Here is a 17,592-nt window from a genome sequence, read left to right as displayed (position 1 = left end):
ATTAAGGAAGATATACTTCTGAACAAATGTCCTGTGTGGCAAGACGCCTTTTGCATGTGTATAGATCTGACACGTAACGTAAGATTTGTAACACAACAATAATAAAACAACACAGAATATCTAAACACTGATGTAATGATACATGAAAAGTCCAGGGAGCGCAGTCGTCCGGTGAATTTTACATACTAACTGTAACTTAAATGCGTATTTTATTCACTGGTGTTGGCTGACATTTAAATGTGTGAGCAGTGGAGCATGGCAACTCTTAGTGTCTGTAGCGTGATTCCGCTAAACCCTCAATTTCTATCGAGTCAGCCAAGATAGCGCGGCTCCCATCTCTACAGTACCGGAGCTAAAGCTGTACTATAGAGCTCGAGCATTTTGATTTGATCCTCCACAACTAAAACTTATTGTGACATTTGAACTTTTAATATGTCATCATGTTGCATTCTGCTGCTTGTCTCAGAGCTGCTCTCTGCTTGCAACATCCCATACACATACTGCGCAGGTCTCTCATCGATAAGCCATTTGGTTAGATTGTTGTATGCTTTGATTGACTGAATGATTTAATCCATAATTAACTGATTGACTTCTGAGCCATCTGCTCCTTCACGCAGACATCTATAATAATAATAATAATAATAATAATAATAATAATACAAATCATTATTAAATCATTAGCCTATTATTATTTAAATAATAAAAAAATAGTCGTAGTAGTAGTTGTATTTGTATTATAATAACTGGTCAAAGTGGAAATAGCCCTCAACACTAATTAAGCGTTTTGTACATCATAAAGCATTTAAATATGCAAATATGAGTCCAAAATATGCATCTGTGACAGTGTGATAGTAGCTGTAGCGTAATAGTAGGTATTTCCAGGATATAATGTAAGTTACTTAGTATTAATCATGCAATGGAAGTAGACCAATGAGTAATTAAACTGTTTTTACATCATAACATCTTAATAAAATGCAAATACGAGCCAATAAGGAAAATACACGGGGCTGGTCTGTGAAGACCCAGATTAGCTCTAACCGTGTACTACCCAATGTTATTTTAGTTAGAGTAGTCAGAGACTAGTGCGAATCAAGGTCTGTGAAACCAGTTGAAAATGTGCTATAATTAAGCTTAAACGAGGGGTTGTAATAGGTGTGAAATGTCTTTTATATAACTGGAAATTATTATTTATTTGTATATGTGCTTGGTTCATGTTTTAGAAACAAATGGGTATTTTGACACACTCCCTTGACATTCCCCATAAACAGCTGCAAGTTACTAGATGAGTGGTAGGTTTAATTGCTAATTGATCCAGGTGTATAGATGTGGCAAAGGGAGAGCTACCTGGCTGGAGATTAAACATTTGATAAATCTTTCAGTTTTCTTTTAACTTCAGAACTAATAAATGTGCTGGGATTGGTTGGGAGTGCTAGGTTACTGATAAATGTTATCTGTTCATATTGAGTAGACTGGTCTGCTCTATACTACAGTGGTTTGGCAAAAGTAACCCACATGTTCCCAGACTGGCAGACTCTTCTGTATAGGTTTGGGGATCCATTTTAATTACCATTGTTTTGCCTGTATTATAATAAGTGACATTGTCTTTACTTATTCATTTAAGGATTTTATTTATAATAGTGAGGGGGGGGGGGGTCGTTTGAACTACCCGAACCCCCCCTGTCTACGGACATGAACACTATGTCCTTAAAAAGGTGTAAATTGCTCAGATACATGTTAATTAGACATTTAATTGGGTATCTATATTTTTAAGGAATTTATGTCTCATCCATTATAATCAGTTGTGTAGTATTTGGATCTACCAGCCCAAGCAGGAGGAACATCCTGGTATTTATTGGTATAATTGTGATTTTTTTTTTTGCCTTTTGTCAACAATAAACCCCCTTTTTACATTGTTTACTTTGGTGTCCTCACTTTGCATAATTCCCCTCTCTTGGGAGAGTAAAAACTTGTGCTAGTTGATTGTCTTAATTATAATTGGCTCAAATAATCAATTATAACTATAGTGAAATCAACATGGGCCATTTTTCTGGTTCCTTGATTAACTATTTCTAGGGGTGTAATTCCCTTAGTTGCATAGGGGAGCACGTCAATTCGTCACATGACAATTCGCCCCCACAATAATTGGTCCCGGCGACAATTTGTCCCTGCAACAGTTCGTCCCCGGGTCAATTCGCCCCTATAACAATTCGTCCCGACGACAATTCGCCCCCATGTCAATTTGCCCCCATCATTATACGCAGGGTTCGAATTATGGGGGGGATTAAGACCCCCGAAAGAGGTAAAAACAACAGCATGATGGAAACACCGTCTGCACCTGCCCCCCCCACTACCACCGCGAATGAAACACCACCCCCCCGGTAGCACCGTAAACGACACTCCATCAGCACCTCTGGTTGCCCTCATCTGCTTTACACTGCTGACCCCCCCGATTGTTATTGTATATTTCGCACTCTGATTATACGTTCTCCACTTGATCATTTGTAACGATAAATGTTATTGTAGAGCCATAGAACACACATATGTGTATATATAGTAGGCAGGCTATATAAATATATATATATATATATATATATATATATATATATATATATATATACATATACACACAGACACACAACTATTTTGTATTATTTATTATAATGTATGTTTTTAATTCATACCTTAATTTGAGACTATAACCCAAATAATTAAGTTTTATATAATTAGTCAGAGCAGCTGGCAGCGAGGGCTGCAGGGTACTTAAAATAGGTTTCATACTAAACTTCTACAGCAGTTGGTATAGTGGTTAGAGATCAGCATTGTAAACTTGGTGATCTGGGTTTGATTCCAGATTAGTACTTGTTATTTTTGTTTTAATAAATAATTTCCTGGAGTTAAACACTATCAGAGTAGAATGAACAATTACAAGGCGATTAATAAGGATTTTAAATTCTCCTAATTAGAATTTCGTTTCAATAACACGGTTTAGGGAACATGAACTAGTAGCAAATCAGACAGAAAGGCAAATTCACTCTTTAATATCCAGTTAGACAGGATCATTATTCGAATTCTGCCAAACTGTAAGAAAATGTAAGAAATCAATAAATAATAATAATAATAATAATGCATCCACATATGCACTGAATTTAACGCTTAAGTTAAAAAATAACAAATTAATAAATTATATTTATCAGAAGGACTGACCCTCCTTATGTAGCACTGTATTTTCAAAAGCCTTGTAATTGTTCGTTCTACTCTGATAGCGTTTAACTCCAGGACATTATTTATTAAAAAATAAAATAAAAAGTGCTGATTGGGAATCAAACCCAGAGCACCAAGTTTACAGTGCTATTCTCAAACCACTATACTAACTGCTATATAAGTTTAATATGAAACCTATTTTAAATAGCCTGCAGCCCTCGCTGCCAGCTGTTCTGACTAATTGTATAAAACTTAATTATTTGGGTTATAGTCTCAAACTCATGTATCAATTAAAAACATACATTATAATAAATAATACAAAATAGTTGTGTGTCTGTGTGTATTTATATATATATATATATTTATATAGCCTGCCTACTATATATACACATATGTGTGTTTTATAGCTCTACAATAAGTGAATGCACTCATTGTTACAAATGCTCAAGTGGAGAAAGTATAATGATGGGGGCGAATTGATGTGGGGGTGACTTGTTATAGGGGCGAATTGATGCGGGGACAAACTGATGCAGGGACGAATTATCGTGGGGGCAAATTGACAGGGACAAATTGACGTGCTCCCCCTTATACAGTGGCTCTCGAAAGTATTCACCTCCCTTGGATTATTCCACACTTCATTGTGTTACAACATGAAATCAGAATGGATTTAATCAGGAATTTTTGCCACTGATCAACACAGAAAATGTCCATAATGTCAAAGTGAAAAATATAATCTGCAAATTGTTCTAAATTAATTACAGATACACAGCAGAAAATAATTGAATGCATAAGTAATCTCCTTGTTGCTTCTCTGTGTCCCACCCTCCTTTCCCCCTTTTGTGTGCTGTATCTCAATTGTGTGCTGCTTTTGTACAGATCAGCTGCAAATTTCAGTTGTTGGTTTGGCTGAGAGAGGGATGGATTATTATTATTATGGTTTGTTTGTTTCTTATGAATTACCCTTACCAAAGGACTAATCCAGAACCAGGCTTTTTGAGGATAATTGTCTTTTTTTATATGAACAGCCTCTCTCTTTGTGAACCTAAGTAAGCCTGCTGATGACCAATAAATCTTGTTTATAAATCATATATATTTGTGACAGCTTGTCCCTGTCAATTGCCACTCGTCAGTGCTGACAGCTGCAACAGTTTTCGTAATTTACACCTCCTACCTAGTCTGGCCTGCAGTACAGTCTTGTATTGTCCAGCCCGAACCCTAACAGCCGTTTGTTTTAATTTGCCTTTCTAATTTTAGTTTATTTTAGTTTGTTATTTTGTAACCCTTCATGGGGTTTGAAGGTTCCTCGCTGAGGGGGATATGTTTTCAAAGAAAAAACTTTGCAGCCTTTTGGGACTCTCCCTGCGAAGACCCGCTCTCAAACAAAATGACATGGGAGTTGAGTACCCTCCAGCCACTAGCCGACCGGTTGCCAGCAGCACCAAAGACTGATCCAGACTGATCATGAGCCACACTGCCCAGCCAAAGCTCAAGCAAGTGTGCAATGATCCAAAGAAAGAAGTCCAGGGAGCCTTCACAAACCACCAGAAGTCTGAGTCAAAGTCACTACAGGGTTTCTATGGAAAGCCTTATGACCCCCCAAAAATTTTGTAATAAAAATAAAATCACATTAACTAAGATTTTAATGCAGGGATGGCAAACCTTTTTTGACTGGAGTGCCCAAAGTTTGGTTTTGTTTAATATATATACATCCCGCTAAGTGCCAAGGGTGCAAAGATTAGGGATGTAAAAGTTTATATAGGGAATAAACAGAAACTTAATTATGTTGTTGTTGGGATTAAGTTATTAAGCAAACATGCCAACAAAACCCCCTCCCTCATCCCTCTGTTATCTGGAGAGCATGAGACCTCCAGTCTGCTAAAGGGGCATCTGCTTCTCAATATAAAGACACCAAGAACATACTGACCCAAAAAGATTATAAATATGCAGGTTATTTTTGTCCCTCATTCCATTTTTGCTCACAGATTGAGATTTTGTTTTAAATGTACAGCTATAGAGCCCTAAAAAAGAAAGAGTAAAAGCACTACACCAGGTTGATCACTTTTGGAATATGTCCCATTTTATTTTGGACAATGAGAATCTTTAATCCTCATTCAAATAAGATAATTCACTTTTAATCGTATATATTGGAACACCATCCCAAACCATGTCACAACATAGAGAATAAGTGCATCATACAATACAAACTATTTCAATATTGCAGTATTGCTACAGTGCAGTACAGTGCTGAATCACATTTCATCATGCATTAAGTTTAAGAATTATAATGCTAAAGTGCATTAAAAGAAAATCACAATGCATCATAACGCAGCAGAGGGACCCACGGTGGGGGACAGCACTCACAGCAGCCTGACTGGAGTCTGCCCTTAACTTCCCAAACTCCACACACACAAGTATACTGTTGACATGACTAACCCAGATTTATTACCAAAATAAAGGCATTTAATTACATTTAATTACAAATAGGAGGAGAAAAGAGCCTTTACCCATCCCTGGTGGGGTCGGGTCAGGTCCGGGGGCAGCAAGTGTACAATGAGATGGGGACGAAAAGTGAAAGGAGACAGGAAGACAGGGAGTGCGGAGAACCAGAGAAAATAAGAGAGGTTAATTAGGCCTAAGCAGAAACCATGAGAGGGAAAACAGGGGGCGGGTAGGTTGTGAGAAAAAGGGGAGGAAGACACTCATCCTGAAGGGATTAAAAATACGAAAAAAATATGCAGGGAAAAGTCGTTTGTTGTGAAATTGTGCTCTTCCCCCAGTCGGTCACTAGTTGTCAGTGGCAGAGGCACCAGTCGTGAGATTTTCACCTGCCGAGGAGATCTTGTGTCAGCTTGAGTCAGTCCTGCAATTGTCCGAACGGAAAGGGACTGTTAAAAAAGCACAACAAGTTTATCACATTGTTACAGTCTAGCCATTAACCATTAAAACTAATTATATGCACTATTCAATGAATATTTTTTCTATGTTGGCTATTGTCATTTTGTTTCCGTTAACTACTGCATTGCTTCACATGCATTGGGTTGAGCATTTTTTGATGAGGCCTAGGCTATGCCTCAGCTTGTGTGTGCTTACAGTATGTTGAATTTCAACACTCTCGTGCTGTGCAAGTGTGGTCATTGGACACTAGCAGATATCTGACTGCACAATTCAATACTTTGTTTTACGAATATAGAAGGGTATACATAAAATCTCCCTAACCCCATGCAACATCTGGCGCTTGTGCAGCTTCTCTGCCTCCCACGGTCCAAGGTAAAATTAAATCCCTAACCTCTGTCCAGGCACAGATTGTACACTGCCTCTACAAACTGTCAATCTGCTGTGCACTCTGTCTGCCCAGTCTCTTAATTCTTGGTCTTCCTCTCTTTTTCGCCCTACCTTAAACCCTTAAGGCTCATTAATGGGGGAGATATTTCAGTTGGAATGGAAATGGCAAGGCAATTGCCTTAGGCCATAGGTGATCATACTTAACCAAAACATTAGGTGCAAATGCCTAATTCAATTAACAAAACCCCTCTAAACATTTTTTTATTTTTTTTATTTATTACAATTACAACCCACAATAAAACAAATCCCACCGTGAAACATTATTAAATGCATGTGCAGATATAACAAATTATGAATGTTTAACGTCCTGTCAACCTCTGTGACACTATATCCATAACATAACTTCCGAGCTACATATGCACCATTAACATAGTATTACAGACTACTAACCTACCTGCTCTTATGTCTGTTAATCGCATCAATTTTCGGAGCCCAGTCGGAGCTGGATTTAAACCCGCTTCATTCATTTTAAATCGCACGTTGCTGATTCATAACTCGTTAGAAAGCAGAGACCCGGAGTTTCCATTTCAGCATAGCTCTCTATCCTTTCAATGTCTGTGTCTATATCTATCTATCTATCTATCTATCTATCTATCTATCTATCTATCTATCTATCTATCTATCATATATATATATATCTTTCATATCTAATTAACTTTCTAAATCTAATCACAATCATGTATATCATATCAGTTATATCATTATATTAAAAATATCTGCGATCGGCTAAATACATGACACGTTACTCATCACAGTGCCACATAATACCATACTACTTTTTACTACGTTTTAACCACGGTAATCACGTCGTAGCTTCAACTCTGATTGTAGTATTACACACAAACACATAATTTCTAATTGAATGTGTGTTTATTACAGTTAGTATTTATTAGTATTTATCATAATCATAATAATAATAAAAGACACACACATACAACACACAACTCTTATGTGTGTGTGTGTGTGTATATGTGTTTGAAATGTATACGGGTCAACAACAAGCCGTATAAGGAAATGTATAAGGAAATGTAACAAACAGAAGGTCAGCCAAACCGTGTCCAAAAATAAAAATGACGTCACTAAACTTGTTACACACCCGCTTTACATAAATACATATAACGAAAAGCGCGCACCCACGGCCAGGCGCGTTCAAAATGCTGCGTGACGTCAATGCTCGCAAAGACCACGCCTCGAAACGCGTGACGGTGACGTCACTGCTGGAGTCAGTGTGTAGCCGGAAGTGTTGGGAGAAGACAAATAAATCTAGGAAGAAGTATTACAAACCCAGAAGTAAACACGGACAAAACGACAATTTAAAACGTTTTAAATCACATCTGCCTGCGTTTCTTGCCAGCCGGAGCCACAGGAGATCTGCAACGATGTCGAGCATGGACAGTATCCTTTTTATGGCAGTACAAAATAAGGTGTAAGTGACTCTGGAGTCGGGGAGCTGGGTAGGTGTAGTGGATAGGGCCCGTCGACCGGTTGAAGTGTGAGTTTATAAAAACAGTAAAGGGATCTATTTGTAAAAATGTTTTGTATTGTATTTCAGTGTGTTCGCTACAACTAGCCTGCGTGAGACGAGAAAGATTCTCGTCTGTTCACATTTACCTAGGTAGTCACACAACTCTTATGTCATTAACGACACAAAATGACATGTGTATAACTTGGGAGAACATAAAAAAGTCAACATTTTTATTAAGCGGAATGTATATGATTGTTGTCTGTGATGGCGGCAGTGTAGAAATGGCAGCGCGCAGTGTCGTGCAAGTCGCCCGACTGATCTCAGATGTTACTCGCAAAGACCTGCTGTGTGAAGCTGTGAAACAGTGTCTCAGAGAGCTGCCTTATGACCCCGCAGCCCCACATCCACAGCCCTGAAACCAACACGCAACTCCGTACAGTAGTAGTCGCTGAAAACTGACCCATCCCGGTGAATCTGGGATTTCCTGTACCCACAAAACGTCTCTCGCTGATTTGGGCAAAAAAGCACAGTGTCACTTACGCTGACGTATAAATAGAACTGGATAGAAGACACGGATAAGTGTATCTTACACGCACACAGCCTGTCTCGAAGTGTCGAAATATAGGGGGTATTTTGGTGTGCATAGTAACTTAATATGAATGTATCCCTTCCTTGTTTGAGAAATCCTCCCTGCGCGTAAATCCTGTTGGGATAGAATGGCGATCACATGGAATGTACCGGCTCACATTCCCTGTAGTTAAGGCGCTAAGATGGCTAGCCATTATTTGTGCTTAGTCATAATATTAGGTTCTCTGTGTTTATTCATTATTATTATTATTCATTTCTCATTATTTTAAGACGTTGCAAAGTGAAACTAGTATTATCATAGAAGTACAGAATAGTATATGTTATACACTGATACTGTGCCCTGTGTCCCATCTTTTATTGTTTGGGGTCTTTAAATAATAATAATAATAATTATGATCATCATCATCATTCTCCCTGGAAGGCGAGGCAGCTGTCCTCTGGAATCCTTTTTATCCTAACAGCTTTGATAATGTTCTGAGAGTCTTGCTTTTGCTTTTTAAAACCCTGGTGGTGCTGGTGCTACTGCCTGCAAGCTGGTCAAGCACAGACGCATACCTTAACCCCGGATCACAGAGCAACTGTTCAACCTCAAGTTTGCTGCCAAAGAGCTGCTAAGAAGCTCCAAGAAATGCGACAAGGAGGAAAAGGCAGAGAAGGTCAAAGTGAAGAAGGTGAGGCTGTCCGGGAGACCTATGTCCTTTACTGAGAAGCACTGGCCTCCAAAGAACACTGAACATCTCCATCAGGCATCCGAATACTTAATTTTCAGGAGATAAGACAACCTGTTATTATTAGATCTATATCACATACCTTACAATACATGAATGCTGGAGCAGTGAAGTCTCCTGAACAGAGGGTTGTGGGTTCACTCCCAGGTGGGGGACACTGCTGTTGTATTCTTGAGCAAGGCACTTTACCTTGCTCCAGTAAAACCTCAGCTGTATAAATGGATAATTGTATGTAAAAAATAATGTGATATATTGTAACATTTGTAAGTTGCCATGTGTCTGCTAAGTAATAATAATAAAAAGAAAACAAATTTTCTCCATTGGTCGTCGGCCCTGCTCAAGGGCCTTTTGGTTTTCATGCCAAATCAAGCTGTGTATGTATGCCATTGAAACCAAATCTGGCGGTGCGGGGTGCCTAACCTGCCCTTTTCACCCCTGACAGGCCATACAGAAGGGCAATATGGAGGTGGCACGGATACATGCGGAGAACGCCATCCGACAGAAGAACCAATCCATCAACTTCCTGCGCATGAGTGCACGGGTGGATGCCGTGGCGGCCAGGGTCCAGACCGCGGTCACCATGAACAAGGTAACAGCATTCCCCTAGCTTCAGACAGGACCATTCCCCCACCCCACTCCCCCACAGAGCAAAAGTTTAGATTTTTTGATTTTAGTTTTAGTTTTATCCAAATCTATTAATGAGTCAGAATTGCCCACCTGCTTGATTGGTTGTTTAGAGTGACCTATAAGAGCAACTGGGGGAACAGGGATAGGCCCCACTGCTGTAGACACAGGTATGTGGAGTTGCAATAAATAATGTCTTAAATCTTTTGATTTAAGAGTATTTTTATCTTTGCTTCATCAGTACAGTATGTACAAAAAAGAAAACGGTCCACATCCACATAATTTTTACAAGATGTGGACAGTTTTCTTTATATTATTCCTTTTCTGTAGAATTTCACTGTTAAACCTTGAAGGATATTAAAGACACTCTTCCTTCTCAGGGCTTAAATGTTTGTTTTATTCCAACTCAAGTGAATGTTTTGAGCTTCAAGGAAAGATGTGATTAAAAAAAAAAAAAATTATGTAATCCACCTTTATTAGCAGTGGAGAGCTTTTCAAAAGCCAGCCATTGTTTAGTCATCTCAGCTTCCATCATATGACTGTATAGTTTACCCTGCACTGTTCCCTATCTGTGTACAGAAGTGCCTTCTATGCTCAGTCCTGAGTGTATTGCCACTTCATCTATACTGTTGTCCTCTGACCCTGGTCTCTGTGTTGATTGTGATGCAGCAGTTTTTGATTCATGTTTCCCATCTCCTGCAGAGGAATGTTTCCACTAAATGAAGAGTAAATCCTTTCATTTTCTCTGGCAGTGCCCAGAGAGCCAAAGATGCATTGTCTGAAAAATTGTAAACATAAGGATCAAACATTCCTCAATAAGATGCATAAAATAATGTCCAAAATAAAGAGATGTTTCTCACATTAAAGATGAACAACATTTTAAATTATTGATACTCATAATAATTACCAGAAGTACTGGAGTGAAAAATACTTGAGGTTTTGAATGACATGTTAAGATGATAAATCTCTTGTGTTCTCAAGGTCACCAAGTCGATGGCAGGAGTGGTGAAGTCGATGGACTCTGTTCTGAGGAGTATGAACCTGGAGAAGGTATGACTCTCGGTCTCTGTGCTCCTGCATTGGTGTTGAAGACTAGGCTGCAGCTGACGGCTTTCCTGGCACAATGTCAGCAAAGTGTAGCTATTGTTTATATACTGGGCTAACACTGAGGTTTGTCAGCGCTGGTTGACAAAGGAGCGCAGTGTGATTTGGTGTACCTTCACTACTTCTCACGCACAGAAAAAACACTATTAATCTATTCTGTCCAGTTCAAGTGTGTGTGGAATTTACCCGCAAGTCACGCCTTATGTAGGGCTTTGAACAGATTGTTTTATATCGTTGTTAAAAATATTAACTGGCTGGAAATAGGCACCCCTTGAGCTAATCTCTGGAAATATGTGTGTATAATTTCAACATGATTAGCCTGATGCTGTTCAAACCAAAGTGTAACTATGGTCTCCAAGCATTGATTGTTGACCCATTTGGTCAAATCTAAGTTCTGGTTTTGTGTAATGGGTTATCCATCTTCCCAAGAGTGGTACTGTCTCTTCTGCACATCGAAGCCTCTAAACAAACACTCTGGAAACTGACCGTACGCTGTGGTCAGAGTGGTTTATATATCACGCTGCCTCTACTGTAAAATAATAGCCCTCATGCGGCCAGCTCTCCCAATGCCCCTTGGGTCTGACGTGAGCCTCCTGTCCTCTCACAGATCTCAGCCCTAATGGACAAATTTGAGCACCAGTTCGAGACACTAGACGTTCAGACAGCACAGATGGAGGACACGATGAGCAGCACGACCACTCTGACCACTCCACAGGTGAGCCACTCTGACCGCAACACAGGTGAGCTGCACTGACCGCAACACAGGTGAGCCAGATGCATATAGTACATTTAATTAAGTAACCACACTACACTGAGATCACTCTACAGGTAACACAGTGACCACACTGACCACTGCACAGGTTATTCCTCCCAAGTAACTCAGACTTCACATGTGGACAAGTTAACTGTGAAATCAGCAGTTAGTTTGGTTTCGTTAGTTTCTTAAAAACTTGAAAGACAGGCAAGTCAAGATAAGCTCAGTCTGTACAACACTGCCCCCTTGTGTTAGTCCTTTTGATCTTTCTTTGTCACTGATCTAGCTTTTCTTTCTGCAAAAACATTTTCTGATCATGTCCCTTATTTGTATGCTCAACCGGTGTGCATCAGCAAGTGTGCCATTACATTCCTAAGTAAATCAATGGGAATTAATTTCCCCCTTATTTAAATAGATTCGCTTCCTGACCAAAATAAATAATTTATGTTTTGAAATGTGATGTAGGTTTACCATAGAGTATTATATCGATAGGATACCTACCTACTTCAGACATTGAAATCTTAACTTATTAACAAGGATACAAATGAATTAACCTAAGACCTCAATAATAATCATAATCTTTATTCTGAACTGATTCTTCATGATGGTGCTGAATGGAGAGACATATTGCACTACACAAATGTATCACATTGGCATTATTCCATCCAATTTACAGGTAATACAGATAAGGCAATTAATTTGCCCAACGCCTTCATAAAATGTATAATATTTATGCTGAACTTTACTGCACTGGTTTGAATTACAGTATGTTGATTGTACTGCTTTGTCTATTTTCTCCCTATCTGGTGCTCCTCCTTGAGCCATTTACTGACATTTCTAATTTTATAAGATGTATGAATCATAAATGTATACATTTTTTTTAGTATTAATATTTATATGTGTGTACATATTTGTGTTACAGAACGAAGTGGATAGTCTGATGCATGAGATGGCAGATGAAGCAGGGTAAGATTTTAGTATCTGGCTTCCCAGCATGCATCCATTAAGATTTTAACTTGTTTCTTCTGCCAAAAGCCAAAAGTGTAAATGGCTCTAGAATGCTCAGTCACAGGAAAGCTCTCAGAACTCTGCAGTCTTGAGGCCTGTGATACCTTAATTGCCAGTGAAAACTACACGTGTTAGTAACATGGTGCATCTGCCATATTGCGTTGTGTGATGAAGCCTTGACATTCTACAAAAATGTCGCACACGTACACATTTTCTGCACACAGAATACAGTACACACAAACCACTTCACACATAAGTTCAAGTCCATGCCTTGAAATTACAACCACAAACTGAATATGCTGGAGGTACATGGTTAAACCACCAAATTGAATCATGCGTTTCTATGCCTGACCATGTTAAATCATCGACCTCTCTGGTACTATAGGGCCCAGTGTTCTGAAACTTTGCATATGTCATACTGGTACAGCTATCTATCAAATCTTTACAGTCAAGTAGCTGCACTTAACAAAATGCCTGCCATAAGCCAATTACTTTGCATATATGCAAAAAATGCAAGACATTTAATCCCTGAAAAATAACTCATCAGCCTTACTCAAAATCGCACCAAATTTGGTATATATGTAACGGGCCATGATGTGCCTCTTTGTGGAAGGTTTCATAGCCAGTAGTGACATGGTGTGGTGGCCATATTGTCGGATGTTGAATGTTTGAAATCTTTTTCTCTAAAACTTTTTACTCCGTGCATGTGAAACCTCTTGTGTATTGTTCTTTTATGATCTGTTGCAGGGTTCGGCCATGTTGCGTCATTCGATTAAACTTTCGGTGACTTCCTCTCCAGATCTATAAGGCATAGTGTGCTCAGATGTCCCATTAGTAACACTAGCATGAAGATCCATCAAAGTTGTTCTTGATACAATACAAAACCTGCTCTACACCAATTAAAATATCAGCTTTTCATACTGAGCCACATACATGAATACATTCTTTATACTATACATTGTAGACCTTTATCACCATCTTGTGGCCAACTTTTGAAATTGAATTCCACTTCTTGAATAACACACGCATGTGAACTGCAAATATATGCAAAAACCCATTGAAATGAAATTGCACAACTTCAGTACCACAAGCATTCAATCTACATGTTTGTACAACAATCCATTGAAATTGAAATGCACACCTTCAAGAATACAAGCATGCAAGCTACAAATGTATACTACAATTCGTAACCTGCAAATGAAGCTTGGAAGCCGAAACATTGCATACTTCTACTTATTATTTGCATTCAATTATTTGCGTTACCATCATTCAGGCGTAGACACTATTGCTAAGTGGAATTTTTTTTTTTTTTTTAACCGCCTGTCAGTGCAGTGTTACACTATCCAGACAGTTGACTTTAAATAGCACTGTACAGAAGACTGTGTTGTACCAAATGCACAACAATGGAGAGGGAGTAGGCTATTAATAAGCCCTCTGACATTTAAATGGAGTCTCAAATCCACATATCTTGGTACTGTAGTCCACCAAAGATTCATTAGCTTTTTCTCTCAGCATCACTAGCCTCTCTGGCAGGGGCTCTCAGCCATGCAGTTGCATAATGTGCCTGGGTAAATACACTGTGGGATACTAATAATAGCTGAACACTGGCAGCAAGCAGGCACATTACAAATACCCAGCCTAGTTGCCATCAGTAAGGCAGGGAGAGCTCTGAAATGTGCTTCCTGGCAGACTGTGAAAGTCATGGCCTGTCACTGTCTTCCAGACACTGAGTGATTCTGACTTTGGTGAAATTCACAGATGACAATAACCTAAAGGGATATAATCTGAGCAGCACACAGAGGCGGGAAAACAATGGGAAGGCACGCGTGGCTCTTTAATTAGTTTGGTGGAGTGTATCCTTTCTGGAGTTTTGAGGTTATGTGGAGGAATCACCAGTTTTGTTTTCTATGCTGTGTAGAGCCAGGGTAGAGCGAGTTGAGAAAAGCTTGGCGTGGCCGCCTCCTGCTGGTCCTTAGGAGAACAATTCAAGTAAAGTAACAAATGAAATAAAGTAACAAGTAAAATAAAAATGAAAATCATCGATGAACAAAGATAACACCTGGACTTCAGTCAAGCCATGTTCAGCAAATAAAATACACTAAACTACATAAAATACATTAAAATACATAAATCAATTAACCTCCTGCTTGTCAGTCTGCAGTCAGCAGAGCAGTGCTGATGGGGGCACATGGAGAGCTCTGACAAGCAGGCAGGCCCCGCTAGTTCAGGAAGGCCTTCTTTTTCATCTTTAGCAGTGCCTGTGCCATCTGAAACTCTGCTGTTTTGTTTCCTCCTCCCTCTGTAGACTGGATTTGAACATGGAGCTTCCCCAGGGCCAGATGGGGTCTGTGGGCACCAGCGTGGCCTCTGCAGAGCAGGTAAAGAAATTTGTGTGTGTGTGAATCTGTGTTTGACACCTGCCAAAGTTTGCAAAGGACTGCCTTGCAGATGGCAGCAATGACTGCATGTGCAAAGCCACTATGTTTTTATTTATTTTTATATTGATTAGTTTAATTGATTTATTTGGCAGTCACTTGCCAAGGTGTAGTCCAGTGGTTATGTTGATGCATAGTAGTTTATTCAATTATACAATTATGTGTCCAGTGAAGATCTTTGTTTCGCTATCCCAGCGCTACAGGGAGTGGACAAAAAAGCAAGGAGAAAGCTGAGCTGACTAATTATGCTGTATATCTCTGTCTGTCTGTGTGCTTGCCCACAGGATGAGCTTTCCCAGAGGCTGGCCAAGCTCAGAGACCAGGTCTAGGCCTTCAGAAGCAGTGCTGTGCTGTGGGTGGACGCTGCAACTACCCCGTGACCATACTGGTGTAAATGAGATGAACACTTATTTAACTCGACTGCCCTCTCTGCCCGGCTCATAGCGGCACCTCTCTCAGACCTGCAGAGATTCTTTCCTGATTACTGACTCTGTGGGGGTGGGGGGTGGAGACAAACCCTATCAAAATCACACCCAACAAAACTTTGTTCGTTTTTTTTTTCGTGTTCTTTTTTTCATTGTTTATTAGGTACTGGACTGTGAAAAAATATGCTTTTGAGAAACAACTACCAAGAAAAAACACACACACACACACACTTGTGAAACTAACACAAACAAAAAAACACAATCTTCTCATTCACATTGAAAAGGTTGTAGAAAATTAACTAGAGTCTAGTTGGTAATCAATCTGAAGATGTATTCATGGTTTAAAAAAGAAAAGAAAAAGGAGGTTGTGATTTTATCTACCAGCTAGTTTGTTTTTACTTTTCTACACATGTGATGATTGACTAGTCCTATGGAAGAACTGTAAAGCTGACATATATTTCCTACGCTCTCATAATGGATCTTTTGATGTAAGAAGTCTCAGTATGCACACCAGCATGGATGGGATGGGATGGGATGGGATGGGATGCTGTAAGAGGTGACCTGTTATTGCTGCTACACTGCAAACGTGACATATAATAATAGAGCTTTCAATTCGGCTGTGTTGCCCGTGGGGCTGCGCACAGCTGGCCAAGTGCTGCCACCGTTTGGTGGGCTTGACTTGGGTAGGGTTTCCTTGGCTTATCGCACAACAGCTGCTCCTCTAACTTATAGGGTGCCTGTGAGCCCTGTGTGTGTTGTTGGTGAGGGCTGCATTAATTCCTTCCCATGATGCACTAAAGCAGGGGTAGGCATCCCTGGTTATGAGTTCTGGTTCTTTAATTTAGTGATTAACATAATTGGTCCGAATCTGTTCCAGGTGTTTTACTAATTGATGATGCCGTGCCTGCAGGACTGATTCTCTCCAGGACCAGGCATCCCTACCCCTGGTGTAGCCCCTGCTCTTTCTGCACTGAACGGTGTGGAGGTCAGCAGGCATCTCAGAAGTGTATTTTTTGGATGAAGCGCGTTAGCTGCCTACATTCCTCCTGTATGAGGAGGCTGAGCTGAGTTGATTCCACAATGGGAAGGTATAAAACAGAAATCATAATTGGCGATTCTATATAAATACATAGGTAATTTGAAGGCACCACAGCCACGTGAGCACAGTGGTGAGAAGGTGGTTGACTAACTAAATTACAAAGAGGTTCAGTCCTCTTGAATGAAAATATTCACTGCACACTCCATCCCACCACAGGTATTGCTGCCAGGTATAATGTAGTTCTACTGTAATGTCATTACCTTACATTTGTTCCTGGTGTTTTCTTCTACACTTACCCATATACAGTATACACATGTAAATGTGTAAACACTGACTTCTTTTTTTGTATTTTATTGTTTCAGTGTTGAACTTCAGCAGCTGATTTTCTTTCAATATTTATATTCCTTCTGTTTGCTTTTGCTATGAAATAGAAAAAAAAAAGAAAAGGCAAACAAAAAGAGAAGTGGTTTGGTTGTTGATTTTTAGCCTTGTTTCCTTTTCTATCATGGTTTCACATTGTTTGGGGAATGTCTGTCTTTGGATGACTTAGGACAGTTTTGACAAGTTAATAAAATTATTTTTAAACATGGACAAAAATATATTTAGTTTTTTTTGGTAATGTGTAATGGAGAGTGTTGGTGGTTATTTTGTGATTTAAAAACAATTGCAGACTGAAAGGCCATCTTTCCAGGCTGAGATTCAACTAAGCTAGATTCATTTGTAAAATACTGAACTTTCATCCAAACATCCTTACCTTCTGCATGGCCTGTTTATTTGTTTGTGTTTTTTCTTGCTTTTAAGGGATGCAGCTCCTGTTTTTAGAAAGCAGTTCGTGGTGGGACTTTATTTTTGTAGGGACAAGAAGCTTGGAAAGTTCAT

General features: G+C 39.4%; 1 protein-coding gene across 1 annotated transcript; it reads left to right on the top strand.

Annotated features, from left to right (window-relative positions):
* Positions 1-7,755: 7,755 nt before the first annotated feature.
* On the top strand, positions 7,756-17,310 carry chmp1b (charged multivesicular body protein 1B). Its single transcript, XM_066715311.1, has 8 exons — positions 7,756-7,938; positions 9,170-9,267; positions 9,767-9,913; positions 10,930-10,998; positions 11,660-11,767; positions 12,729-12,772; positions 15,120-15,192; positions 15,534-17,310. Exons 1-8 carry the CDS (start codon positions 7,923-7,925, stop codon positions 15,576-15,578), a joined length of 600 nt encoding a protein of 199 aa, XP_066571408.1. The 5' UTR covers positions 7,756-7,922; the 3' UTR covers positions 15,579-17,310.
* Positions 17,311-17,592: the final 282 nt, after the last annotated feature.

This window comes from Amia ocellicauda, chromosome 10, assembly GCF_036373705.1.
Source record: "Amia ocellicauda isolate fAmiCal2 chromosome 10, fAmiCal2.hap1, whole genome shotgun sequence".
Lineage (NCBI taxonomy): Eukaryota > Metazoa > Chordata > Actinopteri > Amiiformes > Amiidae > Amia > Amia ocellicauda.
The sequence above is the reverse complement of the archived record's forward strand: the minus strand, read 5'-3'. Positions and strand labels throughout refer to the sequence as shown.

Excerpts from the sequence above, each read along its gene's own strand:
- chmp1b (XM_066715311.1), top strand. Across the intron at positions 9,268-9,766 it reads AGAAGGTCAAAGTGAAGAAG|GCCATACAGAAGGGCAATAT; the intron begins GTGAGGCTGTCC and ends CACCCCTGACAG. Across the intron at positions 15,193-15,533 it reads GCGTGGCCTCTGCAGAGCAG|GATGAGCTTTCCCAGAGGCT; the intron begins GTAAAGAAATTT and ends GCTTGCCCACAG.